This window comes from Danio rerio, chromosome 15 (genome assembly GCF_052040795.2).
Source record: "Danio rerio strain M-AB ecotype USA chromosome 15, GRCz13ab, whole genome shotgun sequence".
Lineage (NCBI taxonomy): Eukaryota > Metazoa > Chordata > Actinopteri > Cypriniformes > Danionidae > Danio > Danio rerio.
In genome coordinates, this window is record NC_141035.1 from 36821109 (window position 1) to 36835657 (window position 14549).

The 14549-nt window shown below is 38.2% G+C and overlaps 2 protein-coding genes across 3 annotated transcripts in view; one reads left to right on the top strand and one right to left on the bottom strand.

The window, feature by feature from the left end:
- Positions 1–9277: 9277 nt before the first annotated feature.
- seraf (Schwann cell-specific EGF-like repeat autocrine factor) lies at positions 9278–14519 on the top strand. Its single transcript, NM_001076771.3, has 5 exons — positions 9278–9537; positions 10795–10890; positions 10992–11096; positions 12565–12660; positions 14202–14519. The coding sequence occupies exons 1-5, from the start codon at positions 9309–9311 to the stop codon at positions 14312–14314; spliced, it is 639 nt and encodes a 212-aa protein (NP_001070239.2). The 5' UTR covers positions 9278–9308; the 3' UTR covers positions 14315–14519.
- vwde (von Willebrand factor D and EGF domains) overlaps positions 10868–14549 on the bottom strand; it is a 70332-nt gene continuing 66650 nt past the window's right edge. The window contains exon 34 of one of the 2 annotated variants that reach the window (XM_087284415.1): positions 10868–11136. The gene's annotated coding sequence lies outside the window, so the exon portion shown is untranslated. The remainder of the gene's footprint in view (positions 11137–14549) is intronic. The other variant, XM_087284417.1, reaches the window with a different exon arrangement.

A 14549-nucleotide genomic window follows, 5' to 3' on the forward strand; every position in this document is an offset into this window, starting at 1 on the left:
CTGCCAAAATGACCAAAAAAAAGTAGACTTGTCAACATATAGTGTCATCAAAACAAACTTAAAACTGACTGAGACTTTTTTAGAAAACTGTTCGACAAGTTTGGCATTTTGAATGGCTTTTGGGCCATGGTCTCTATAAGACGGTTGACTCTCTTTACGACTCTACCAGCTCGTGTTGTAATTTTGCCTTGTTCGTGATCTGACGACAACACATCTACAATCACTGAATCACCAACGTCTGGATTGGACATAACAGAATTCGCAGATGGACTGTCACTGTTAGAATCACATGGACCCGAAGCCTCATCAGAAAGGATTTGGATTTGACTCCCTGAATTGGAATCACCATGGTAAGTGTCACTACTATCAACATCTTGTTGTATTGGTTCGTCAACAGACAGTGAATTTGGTGAATGTTCTTTGTTTAATGCCCCTGAATATGTTCTGTTTCTAGAAGTCTCATCCTCCAGACAATCAGTGGAATTGGATAATAGGCTCTCACACTCTGAGTCATCTGAGCACTCCTCAGTTGCTGATTCGTCTGATGTCTCCTCTGGAAGTGTTACAGGTAAGAAACTAATATCCAAGAGCATGTTCCGATGAACCACTTTGGTCAGTCCTTTATCATCCTCCACCTTGTATATGTGTGTTTTAGGGTCACTATCCACGATGGTATATACGGTAGGTTCCCATTTATCTGCTAACTTCCGTTTGCCTCTTTCGCTTTTGTTGGCAATCAGCACTCTGTCTCCACAGTGTAGATGTACCCCTTTTATCCTGCGGTTATACATCTCAGCCTGTTTGTTTTGTTCTTGTGTGGCATGTTTTTGGGCAATTTCAGCTGCTTCTGAAAGGTGAGACATCAATGCAGCAGCATAGTTGCTATAATCAACAGTTACAGGATCATTCAAAACTTGTTTAAACATTACATCCACAGGCAACCGTGGTATGCGCCCAAACATAAGCTGAAAAGGGGCATAACCAGTTGTTTCATGTACTGTTGAATTATAGGCGAACGTCAGAGTCTGTATCTGTTGTGGCCACTTGTCCTTAGATCTCAAGGGCAATGAACGTATCATGGTCCCCAATGTTCGGTTAAACCGTTCTGTGATGCCATTGCCCATAGGATGATAGGCAGTCGTGCGAGATTTGGAGACACCAGAAAGCGCCAGAAGTTCAGCGATAAGCTCGCTCTCGAAATTTGTGCCTTGATCTGTATGGATTCGCTCAGGGAAACCATAGACACAGAACACATGATCCCATAACTTCCGAGCGACTTGCTTAGCTGTTTGGTTAATGCAAGGAAAAGCATGTGCGAGCTTAGTGAAATGATCTGTCAAGACCAACACATCCACTGAACGTTGCTTATTATCCTCTGCACTCCAAAAGTCAAGACAAACCAACTCCATTGGCGCAGAAGTTTTTATGCTTTCCAGTGGGGCTCTAGCAGCTGGCTCAGGTGTTTTAGCCAGAATACACCTCCTGCAACACTTGACATACTCCTTAATCTCATGGTCCATCTTGGGCCAGAAAAATCGCTGTCTTGCTAAATGAATTGTTCTAGCCTGTCCTTGGTGACCAGCAAGATCATGGAGACCACTCAAAGCTTTTTCCTTCATACATTGAGGGAGAACATACTGGTGGCGTTTCTGTCTGCTTACTGGGTCCTTTGTCACTCTATACAAGATCCCGTCCTGGATTTTCAGACGATCCCACTGCTTTATGAGTGTTAGAGCTCTGATATCCAACTGGTCTCTTTCTCGTCGAGAAGGGCGTCTTTTCCGAATTACTAAAGGGAGAACTTTCGAAATAGTACCGTCAAGCTCTTGACTCCTTTGCAACTCATCATGAGAAAATCCAAGTAAAGAGATTTGGTTAGCAGCTGCAACCTGACAGACAGATTGTGCCAACTGGACTGCACGAGTAAATGTAGCAGTTTCCCACTCATCATGGACTTGGCAAAGTAACTTGATGACTACTGAGTCACATGGTTGCTCATATCTGGATAGACATTCCACAAGATCATTACACTTGTGGCACTCAACCTTTAATCGAAACGCATCTTGTATACCATCTTCCTTAACGGCATCAGCTTCAGTCAGGAGATGGTTGTAACTCTCATTCATGAGTCTGTGACTAACTGTTCTCGCAAACGGGTCTCTACTTAAAGTGTCAGCCACCACATTCTTTGTTCCTGCGATATGTTTAATGTCAAAAGAGTAAGGGGCTAGTTTTGAGACCCACCTTTGTTCACAGGCATCAAGTTTTGGCTTTGACATTATGTAAGTAAGTGGATTGTTGTCAGTCCAAACTGTAAAGGTGTGCCCTTTGAGCCAATGGCTGAACTTTTCGCACACGCTCCACTTCAAAGCCAAAAACTCAAGCCTGTGAGCAGGATACTTTTTCTGTGACACACTCAAGGTCTTGCTGGCGAAAGCAATAGGTCTGGCTATTTCTTCCCCTGCTGGAACTTGGGAAAGCACGGCGCCAAGCCCATCCAAAGATGCATCGATAGAGAGAATGAGTGGTTTTGAGAAATCAGGATGTGCTAGAACAGCACATTTCAACAACTTCTCCTTAAGCATGCTGAAAGCAACATCGCACTCATCTACCCAGTCACTGGGATTCAGCTTCCGAAATGTGCCAACATGCTTCCCAGATCTCCCTTTACCTCGTCTCTTTTGACCTGCAGTTAGAGCAAAGAGGGGCTTAGCAATCGCAGAACAATTAGGAATGAAATGTTGATAGTAAAAAATCATTCCTAAAAACGACTTAATTCTTTTTGGTGATGGAGTGCAACCATCCTCCTCCATGAGCTGTGACTTGGACATTTTAGATATAACATCTACCTTAGCAGAATCCACAGAAATGCCGCTTCCAGAAATAATATGGCCTAAAAATTTTACTGAATCACGCAAGAACTGGCACTTCTTGGGACTCAACTTTAGGCGATGCATCCTAAGCCGGTGGAAAACTATTTCCAGCCTGTTCAAAGCTTCTTCCTCAGTAGATCCAAATACAAGTAAATCATCCAAGTAGCAGAGTAAGCTGCTAAAGTTCATGTCTCCAAAAATGCTAAGCATCATCCGCATGAATGAAGCTGGGCTGTTGCACAAACCCTGGGGCATGCGGTTGTACTCATGTAGCCCCATAGGAGTAACGAAAGCGGTGTACTTCTTGTCCTGTTCCCTCATAGGCAAATTATAAAATCCTGAGGTTAGGTCCATCGTACTGAAGTAATTATTACCTCCTAAAGCAGCCAAGCAGTCCGACTGATGGGGGAGTGGGTGAGCATCTTTGAGCGTTCTTGCATTAAGCCACCGAAAGTCTGTACAAATGCGAAGACTTCCATCTTTTTTCCATACAAGCACTAACGGTGATGCATATTCGCTGACAGATTTTCTAATAATCCCTTGCTCCTCCATTTCAGTTAGCGCTTGCCGCAGTTTTTGGTAATGGGCAGGAGGAATCCGACGATATGGTAATCGGAAAGGCCTCTCATCTGTAAGTCGTATACAGTGTTCAAATTCCTTGGCTTCGCCACAATCTAACGAATGTTTAGAAAAGACATCATTGTACTTGATCAATAACTGAACAAGTTTCTCCTTAGATGCATCCGTGACTTTGCAGAGATCGATGTCAATTTCATCCAATCCAACATCATTTAGTTTTGAATTTGAAGTACAACTTGTATTCGCTTGTGTCTCTGAATTAACCATCTGTATCTTTCCAGTGCCCTGCAAGATGGGGAAATCCTCGACAGCCAGACAAGGTGAAACATCTGCCAGTCTACGATTTTTTCTCAGTGTGACAGGTAGGTCAGATAAGTTGGTTATTTTCATAGGAACCCACCTATCACCCCACATAGATGTTATCACCCGTGCAACCATGATGTTTCTTGGCATAGTCTTGGAAGTTGTTGGTTCAACCAAAATAGTGCTCCCTAGGGACAATGGAGTCTTACTAGGCAGTCGACCCCACACTAAATGTTCTTGTCTAGCAGCAAGAGTAACAGCACGCTGGAGTTTTACTGTTCCAATCTTGTGAGGGAATTCATCATGTCGCCAGCGTGTGATATTTGACATCACATCCAAAAAGTGTTCCCCTTCCTGTGATAGCTGTGTGGGACTCTGTGATATGAAATCCCAGTACTCATCAGTGTTCTTCATTTTGCTCACGATGTGTTTTATCAAGTTAGTACCAAGAATCAAATCATCGTGCTGACCTGGGACCACAAGAATTGGAACTCGACAGCAAATGCCATAAACTGTCATGTTAACTTCGTACAAACATTTTGGTTGCGCCGTCCTACCTCCAACACCCACAAGAACAATATTCTCCGGGAGTGCTCTCTTATCCAATACAGCGTTTTCAGACAGCAACTTTTGTTCGGCTGCTTCACTTAGTGTACAGGACATAGAGCCGGTGTCAAGCATTCCGTTCAAGTGGAAGTGATCATTCACAATCACAGAGGTATAGAATAAATCGTCAAAAGGCCTTATTTTCTGTATATTTTGTGTGTATATAACATGAGTACCATCAGAAACTGCATTACATGCATTCTCATACTGTCGTTCCAGATCCATTATGAGGGTTTCATCATCACCCACACATCCCCTCACCGAATGTGGGTCTAATGGTTTAACGGACCAGTTCCTTGTGAGGAGTAGTTTACGTCTGGACTGTGTCGACTACTCCAGTTCGGGCACTCTCTCTTTCTGTGTCCATATTCAAAGCAAGACAGGCACAAACCTTCTCTTCTGCAATGCGCTACTGTAGAATGATTAGTAGCTCTGCACACTTTGCAAAACATCCGTCTCGCATTCGCATGTCTATAATCTTCAGGTACAGATGGAGTCTGTGCATTTTGTTTCAGCACACGATCAAGCAGATTGATAAGAGACTGTGTGCAACTGTCGCTTGACTGAACTGATGGTGGTAATGGTGACACATTTTGACCTGCTGATACATCTGGTTCATTCCCAGACAATTCAACATCCAAAGTCGGTGCTTGAGCATAAGTGGCAACAGGCTTCATAAAGGCAGAACGATTAGACTGTGCCTTCATCTGCGCTCTTTTCTCAGCTTGAAATTCATCAAGGCGTTCTTGTATTTCAGCTGCAGTCCATTTATCAGCAGTCTTAAATTTTAAGATGGCAGAAAGAGAATGATCAGGGCAGTATTTAACAAACATCATCGTCACTTCACGGTTGGGATCTTCAATACTTCGTCCCTGTCTCCTCAAACACTCATCTGCTATATCAACAGCTTTATTAAGCCGAATCCAATACTCCATAGCAGTTTCTCCTGGAACAGGTAAGGTACCATAAAAATCAGCTAGCGGCATCGAAGAATATGTCAAGTCACTGAAATGTTGCTTTAGTATGTCTGTGACAACTCTTGGGTCTTTTTGTGGCTGCAATAATGGGTTGCTACGAAGAGTAATCTTTATTATATCTTTGGCTCTGCCTGTTAAGTTCGACATAATTTCATCAGCTTGTTCAGGTAGAGGGATGCCTTTCTTTCTTAGATAAACGTTCATGAGTTCTTCCCACTCATGTACTGTCAATTTGTCAGATCCATCCCCTCTGAAGCAGGGGGGTGCCTTAACATCAGGCTTCATAACCAGCTTCATACCAGTTAAATTGAGAGACGGTGACTCAGTGAGAACCTGGCTTGTTCTTATGCTCTGTGGTTGATTATCAATAGTTTCATTCTTTTCGCTACCTTTTTTCAGCTGATCAGATATTGACTGACCTATTTGTTGAGCCAGCTGTGTGATCAAATTACTCAGGTCAGTGTTACTGCACTTATTATCATGTGACTCAGCATTTACACACTGTTCAGTATTGTGCACCCTATCAGAAGTACGGGTAGAGCAAAAATTGGGACTACCAAAATTAACAGCTCTTCTTAGTGGGGTATGTTCAAGTTCACCAAAGATACGCCCCCTAGCAAAACCCAATTCAAACCCATTACTAGCTGAAAGATCTGTCTTCTCACCCTCTTGTGACATCTTAATTAATAATGATCACCAAAAATGAACAGTTGATAAAACAAAAAAATAGTCAGATCATTAATGTAAAATTAATTCACAAGTAATTGTTTTTTTTTTTTTTTTTTTTGTCCTTTATATTTTTCTTCTTATATTATTCTTCTTTTCTTTCTTGTTATTTTTAATCTTATCTTTGGTAAGATTAATTTCAAACTTTCAGCTTCTTTTTTTTCTGTATGCACGGGTTAATGTCCAACCTCTTCCCTTTTGACACAGATACCAGCAGAAATCAGATGTCCAACGATGCAGTACACCCCGGCGACCAAACTGGCGTTGATCAAGCAGAATCCATGATGACACATCAGTTGAAAGTCACGGCACCAATGTGACCGGTCCTCGCTTTACTCTGCGTTGTGTTGTGATTAGGCGAAAGGAACCAGTCATATGGGAATTAACAGGCTTTTATTCTGTATGAATAAAGCAAACAAATGGCAAAGCTGAGTATATGTGCCTTCCTTAGGAGCTCACCAACCTCTCCTCAATCGCGTTTGCCGCGAACTGAGTGAGAGCAGGCGGAACCGGAAAACGACACTTAAAGGGGCCACGCGCAATTTTCCAAAATACACCAACACATTGAAAACAAACACAACTATGATTTCATTAACTCTGAAATATAAGATATATAAAGAACAACTTTGAAAATACACAATTAAATAAAAATAATTGATGAATAACAAGGAGAATTTTGAGTGAAATTAATAAAAATAATATAACACCTGTTACATATAGTATAACAAAAAAAAAAGCTTTTCCCCTGCTTTTGTGGCACATATCTATTTTTATATAGGCCTGCTAACGTTAATAATTTTTTTCTTAACATTACACGAGTATGAGTTAGTTAGGACCAATGACTACTGAGGATGCTAATACAATTAGCACAATTTGAAATGAGAAGATCGGCCTATTTTAAATATGATTACACAGTGTATTGGCGTAAATATAACACATTATCTTACTATTTTATTGATATTAACAGTCAATATTTATTAATAAACGTCAAGCTGAATCGTATCAACATCTGTTTCCAGAGAATCCTGTTGTGACTGTAGCGATATTCCACTAGATGGCGCACGCAAGTTACAATCATGGCCTACTTCAACGTGTTCAAGTGAGGTAAAATACTTTTAGGAGTTTAAAAAACGCTCAAATACGACACGTTATACACACATGTATAACGCACACGCACACATGTAGTGTTGTAACCACTACAACCTGAGGTGATTCAATTGTTCAATTACAGTTTTATGATGGACTTTACTTTTACGCCTCATATAATGTGGGTAAGTAGGCTAGGCTAGTATTCATGAAAATGGTTTACCTTGTCATAAGCCGAAATGTTGAGGCACAAATGGTCTCCGTGCGTATGTTTACATTTTCCTGTGAAGAAAGATGTGTTTTCTGCACATATGTTGATGCCATTAAAGTTCCTCCTCACTTCCTCTCTTGACTCTGAACAGCACAGCAGCTCCTCTGGTTCCACTTTAATGGGCCCCTGAAAGAAAAAAACGGTCTGATGTTCTTCATGCAGTGATTTACCATGAATGAACCACCAATTTAGGCAGATAGTGTTACAATAATATGCCCATTCCCCTACAAAACAATCTGAAAGTTTAACATCTGTCATGCTGTAGTCAATGTGCCAACAAAACGTTTAATAAATCCATCCCAACAATCCAAAATCTTCCCTGTTTTTAGATAATACATGCAGAGGGAAATATATTAGCTGGCAGCTTTCATTGAGGAGGAGGGAAATTCTCAAGACATCTGCAGAAGCCATTTCCTCACATTTCCTGGGATCTGCATAGTGAATGAGGGGACGATCATTCAAAACATAGAAATAAGACATGGTCTTACTAGTTGCTATTTTGCTACAGATTAGTGTTCATTTACACATAACAGGCTTTCTGAGTTTTATAGTGGCCCCAGATTATTTTTGAGCACACTTGCATTATGCTGCTTATCATTTGTTCACTCATATGTTGGAAGTAGAAAAATAAAGTTGAAAAATGTTAAGTGGAAACACATAATGTACTTTAAACATACATAAAATCATAATTTCTGTAAATTTCATTTAATGCAGACTCCAGAATTGGAGGTCTTGACCAATATAGACTGCAATTCAAATTCAAATCTTTATTGAAATTAATTAATAAATAATTAAAAATCCATTACATTCAAACGTGACAGTAATTTACTACAAAAGATTTTGTTTTAAATAACTTTTGTTTTATAATGGATGCGGATTATTCAGTTTCTTAATTTAAAATGCATTAAAATAGGATTTAAATTTTTTTATGAATATACATGTGATTTATTTCAACTAATGTACCATTGTGCAGCATATCAAGATCTATATTGATCGTTTCACTTGATCTATAGCATGTGTACTGTAATACTAGACTTTTCTGAAAGCTGTACTCTTGTCATTAACATTTTATTTATTTATTTTTAAACTGTTTTACCTTAAGGCAACGCAGTGGGTAGTGCTCTCGCCTCACAGCAAGAAGGTCACTGGTTTGAGCCTCGGCTGGGTCAGTTGGCATTTCTGCATGGAGTTTGCATGTTCTCCCTGAGTTCATGTGGATTTCCTACGGGTGCTCCGTTTTCTCAATAGTCCAAAGACATGTGGTACAGGCAAATTGGGTAAGCTAAATTGTCTGGAGTGCATGAGTGTGAATGAGTGTGTGTGGATGTTTCCCAGTGACAGATTGCTTCTGCTGCATAAAACATATGCTGGATAAGTTGGCGGTTCATTAATAAAGAGACAAAGCTAAAAAGAAAATAATTGAATGTTTTACCTTAAAAATTATTTATCTTTTCCTCTTTAAAAACTGAAAAAAGTCACAAGGTGATTAGAATAATTTTGGGGCCGTTTGTTGAAGGAGTTTCATATCCAAACCTAAAAAACTAAAATATAGGATTTCTTTACATATTTCAAGCAAACACTCAAACACCTAATATGATTCTGACTTATCAATATGTGAAAACCAACTCAATACTTCATCTGTTGTGCAGATTTACATGCAGATATTGTTTAAAAAGTTATTTCATGCTCTCGGAGCAGAGTGTAAAACACAGAAAACCTCTGAGCACACACTCTGACCTTGTCTGTCTCACATTCCTCTGTAAAAGTTAGTAGTTTTCCAGCTGTGTGTGCCTGTGATGCTGTGCGAGTCCAGTAGGGGATCGCTGTGACCCAAACACACTTTCTCCAACACTCCCAGTCCTCCTGGATTCTTGAAAGTGTGCGGATATGAAAATGGCAGGGCTTTGCTGTATGTCTATGCAGCTCTTGCTGTTGGCACTGGCCGCTCTGGTTGGCATCAGTCTGGGAGGGTCTGACGGGCCCCGTGGGGTGGCTCTTCCTTTTGTTTTTGACCCCAAAGCGACGTGCGACCCGCCTTGCAAACATGCTGGGATCTGCATCCGAAACAACACCTGCTTCTGCTCCAGAGGATACGAGGGAGAAACCTGCCAATTTGGTGAGTTGTTCTGCATTGCATCAAACTTGTGCTGCACTTTTAAAAAGTTCTTGCTACTCAAAGTTTCTCAGTTGAATCAACTGAATGTTTCTATTCATCTTAACTTACTGTACATCAATCAGACTGACTAAAAATATTAAGTTAATTTGTACAACTTAAAAACTAAGTTGAAACCTGATTAACTGTTTGTTTTTTTCTTTGTTATCATGACTTTTTTGTCATTTTTACAGTGTGTATAGAAAAAAACAAAATAAGAAACTGTCTGACAGCACTCAGTTTTTCTGCATTTACTGTATGTATTAGGTGTATGCTTGAGTAAAATATTGATGTTTTAGTGAACATTTACTTAGTTTTTTTTAAATAATATTATTGTCATTTAGTTTTATTTTGTAAAGAATGACTATCAGAATAACTTAATATTTTCAATTGTGTCTGAAAATGCAGGATTATTTTTCATCAAATGCTCTTCTGAAATTGATTTTGTGTTGTCAAACTCTAAGAACATTTCATTTTAAAATTTGAAAGAAATATCACCAGTAATTTCAAAATATTGCTATAATGTCCGTTGGAATTGCATGTGTGTGTGTGTGTGTGTGTGTGTGTGTGTGTGTATATATATATATATATATATATATATATGTGTGTGTGTGTGTGTGTGTATATATTTATTTATATACTCACACACACACACACACATATATATATATATATATATAAATATATATATACACACATTTATTTATATACACACACACACACACATATATATATATATATATATATATATATATATATATATATATATATATATATATATATATATATATATATATATATATATACATACACACATGCATATGCAATTCCAACGAACATTATGGATGTGTGTGTGTGTATGTGTTAGACATGTTCAAATACATTATAATTGTATATATTTGTATATGTGTCAAATGACATATCTATGGCAAATAGTTAAGCCCGAAATTATTCATACCCCACATATATGAATATTTTTAGGCTTGACTGTATATATATGTGAACATATATGCACATATTTGTAATTTCAATGTTTGAAATAATATATATGTAAACATCAATTCATTTGCAATATTTTGCAATATTTGTTGCATATTTTATGTGTTTTTTCTATGTATGAAATCTAAATGTGAACTTGTATGTCATATATGTAATTTGCATCTAGTGAAACTGAGAATATGTTCTGTGGCAAAACTCAAAAGATTCATGTGTTCATTTCAGCAAACTGTTATCCAAAGTGCAAAAATGGTGGAGAGTGCCTTCGACCGGGAAAATGCAGATGCCCTTCAGGATTTGGAGGAAAATTCTGTCACAGAGGTAACTTTTTAATCACATACATCATGTTTTTAACAATTACAAAATTCAAAACTAAGATAAAAAAAATCATTTCTAAACCTGTGTGTGTGTGTTTTTGTCAGTGGTGTGTGACGCTGGCTGTTGGAACGGTGGTGAGTGTACTGCTGTGAATGGAGAAGCCAAATGCATCTGTCCATCCAGCTGGACCGGCTCCAGATGCCAAGACGGTTTGTTGATCCCATGTTTATATTTCACAAATAATGTCAGCTGTATTGCGACAAACAGACAGGGGAAGAGTCATAAACGTGGAACACATTATAAATTTGACAGATGAAAATTATGTGACTGCATTTTATAACTTATAACAATATATATATATATATGTGTGTGTGTGTGTGTGTGTGTGTGTGTGTGTGTATTTATACAACAGTTCTGTCTGGTTCTTAAATCTGATTGGCTGAAAGCCGTGCGATATTCTGCAATATCAGAACTCCTACAGCCTCTTTACCCTTTGTGTATTACTCCGCACACATACAGCCAGCAAAAAGCAGACACTACAGATCTAAAGTTTAAAAGATGCTTTTACTGTCAGCTTATGATTTGAATGCAATGCGGAAGAAAGTAGTTCCTCATACAAAAGGGTTTTTAAGACTCTCCATGTTTGATTTTGTTTTTATATACACAATTATGTCATCAAACTGTTGTATAAACGCAATATCACACGAGTAGCTGTGCGATATGGCTGTATATCGGCCCTGGTGGGGGCACTAAGGCACTCAATATATATGTGTTATGAGTTATAGTTGTATGCATAAATAAAATGTAATTTTAATTTTATTCAGTGAACTACTGACATTTCTTCCAAATTCCAAATAAAAATTTTGGCGTTTTGAGCAATTTTCCATCCTTCCAGTTAAAAAGCAAATAATGCCATAAAGTTTTTAAAAAGTTGCAATTTTTAGATTGCAATCATTAAAAAACTCCCTGCAATAGATTGGAGAGACTAATTTTTGAAATGTGTTGTTTTTATCTTATCATTATCCGGCCATTCTCCTCTGACCTCTGGCATCAGCAAGGCATTTGTGTCCACAGAACTGCCGCTTACTGAATATTTTCTCTTTTTCAGACCATTCTATGTAAACCCCAGAGATGGTTGTGCATGAAAATGCCAGTAGATCAGCAGTTTCTGAAATACTCAAACCAGCTCGTCTGGCGCCAACAACCATGCCACGTTCAAAGTCACTTAAATCACTTTTCTTCCCCATCCTGATGATCAGGTTGAACTGCAGCAGATCATTTTGACCATGTCTACATGCCTTAATGCATTGAGTTGCTGCCATGTGATTGGCTGATTAGAAAATTGTGTTAACGAGTAGTTGGACATGTGTACCTAATAAAGTGGCCAGTGAGTGTATATTAATTTTCAACAAATGATAACACATTGTTCTAAGGAAAATGTCTTTTCTTGGTAAAACGCTCTAAATGACAGTAGTTTGATTATAATATTTGAAGAAATTTTATCAAGTTTTTGTAGTCAGTGAGACGCAAAATATTCTCATGAGCCCAGACGAATGTGTCCACTTAGTACAAGTGTTCATGTTATAATCAAGCTCATACATGTACATGCTTTTGGACTGTTGTGTCTAGATGTTAATGCAGTGTTCACATATGGATCGTTTGTCTGTGTTTTGGCAGCGATCTGTCCTCAGGGATGTAAGAACGGAGGCATCTGTGTGGCTCCTGGGATCTGCAGCTGTCCAGATGGGTGGATAGGTGGAGCCTGCCACACAGGTGGATGCCCATGCAAACATCCATACACAATCATTCTTAAAGGAATAGCTCACATAAAATTCATATACTTGCTCCAAACCGGTTTTGAGTTTCTTCTGTTAAAGAATGTTGCAAAATAGCCATTGACTTCTGTAGTATTTTTTTTCCAACATTCTTCACAATATCTTGTTTTATGTTCAACAGAAGAAATAAGTTCATAAAAGTTTAGAAGCACTTGAGTGTGAGTAAATCGTAAGGTTATTTTTATTTTAGGGTGAACTGTGCCTTTAAATGCCTACAGTTAGGTTGTTATTGTGCAGATTCATACAGTGCCTATGCAGCATAAACTAAAATTAATATCCATTTCTTCTTAGTTGTTCTTCTTAAATATGTACAATTTATATACGCCACATTTGTTCTTAAATTTATAATATTTATTAAAATAAAAGTGTAGTCACTTACCATCCTTAGGATAATAAAAATAATGAATTCATATTCAAAATGTGTAAAAAAATAAATATATAAATAATTATATATACTGTGTGTGTAAATAAAAATATTACCTACAAAAAACCCTAAACGCTATTAAATTTAATAATGTTTATTTTATAGATTCTCTAACATATTCAGTGGGGTGTATTTTGTATGTATTTTGGGTATATTGGGGTGTTATTTTTGCATGGTGATGATAAATATGTGATTAGTATTGATTTTTTTTTTACTTTGGTAATGACTAACTAAATATCTCTCTGTGTGCTGTAAAAAAAAAGCAATTAGTTGACTTTACTTCAAAAGGAGAGTTATGCTGCGGTCAAACTAGAGTTTGAGCTTGTGAAATTCTGTCATACAGCACTGTAAAAAGGGGCAGGATTAAACAACGTAATTATACATTTAAATAAGCAAGCGATTGGTTCATATTTCACATTTCTGTCCAGAGAGATCATGTTTTGATCTTTGATTAGTCTCACACAGTCACAAGATGTGATTTCTCAAACTGCAAAATTTGTCTCTTGAGCTGCTGCAACACATTCGCATGAGTATGAATGGAAGTCTATGGGGCGAAAAGTCCAGTGTGACCAAGTAAACAAGTAGAAGTAGAAGTAAACAAACTATGTGCATATTCATAAAGGTTGAGTCAACAAGTTTACTCACTTTAAGTAAAGGCAACTTGTTGCTTTTAAGGCAATAGTCTTACTCACTTCTTTAAAGTAAAGTAACTATTTGGTTTTTTACATTTTATATCATCCCATAGAGCAGTGTTTCACAACCATGTTCCAGGAGGACCACCAGCTCTGCACATTTTCCATGTCTCTTTACCCAAACACACCTGATTCAGATCATCAGCTCATTAGCAGAGACTGAAAGACCTGTAATGCCTGTGAAACACAAAGGAGACATCCAAAACATGCAGTGCAGGTGGTCCTCCAGGAACATGGTTGAGAAACACTGCCATAAAAGGTATATATTTAAAGTGAGATATTTGCCTTTTCTGAAAAAAAAAAACAGTTGTAGTTGCCTTTGTAAACCCTTTTAAACCAGTAATGCTTTCCATCTGTCTGCAGCTGTTTGTAAAAAGCCATGTGTGAACGGAGGGAAATGTGTGTCTCCAAACACCTGTCGCTGTCGGGGTCTGTTCACCGGACCGCAGTGTGAAGAGAGGAAGAAGCTTTACTGATGTCAGAATAGTCTGATCTCACCCCGTCCCATAACATCGGTGCTAAAGTTACTTGTTTGTTTGTCTGAACCCTAGCATGTGTGTGTGTGATGCTTTTTCTACATTATCACTGTACATGAACGACTTGTGTATTGAGTACTGTTTACAATAACTGTTGGAATTCCCACGAAACAGTGAGAATGATTAAATAAAGTTAAATCTATAATTTTGTGTGTGTGTGCAACTTCATTTCACT

Bases quoted from the DNA above. Each gene is read 5' to 3' on its own strand.
- seraf (NM_001076771.3), top strand. From the start codon at position 9,309: ATGAAAATGGCAGGGCTTTGCTGTATGTCTATGCAGCTCTTGCTGTTG. The intron at 11,097-12,564 runs GTTTGTTGATCC...GTGTTTTGGCAG, and splicing joins CGGCTCCAGATGCCAAGACG to CGATCTGTCCTCAGGGATGT. The intron at 12,661-14,201 runs GTGGATGCCCAT...ATCTGTCTGCAG, and splicing joins AGGTGGAGCCTGCCACACAG to CTGTTTGTAAAAAGCCATGT.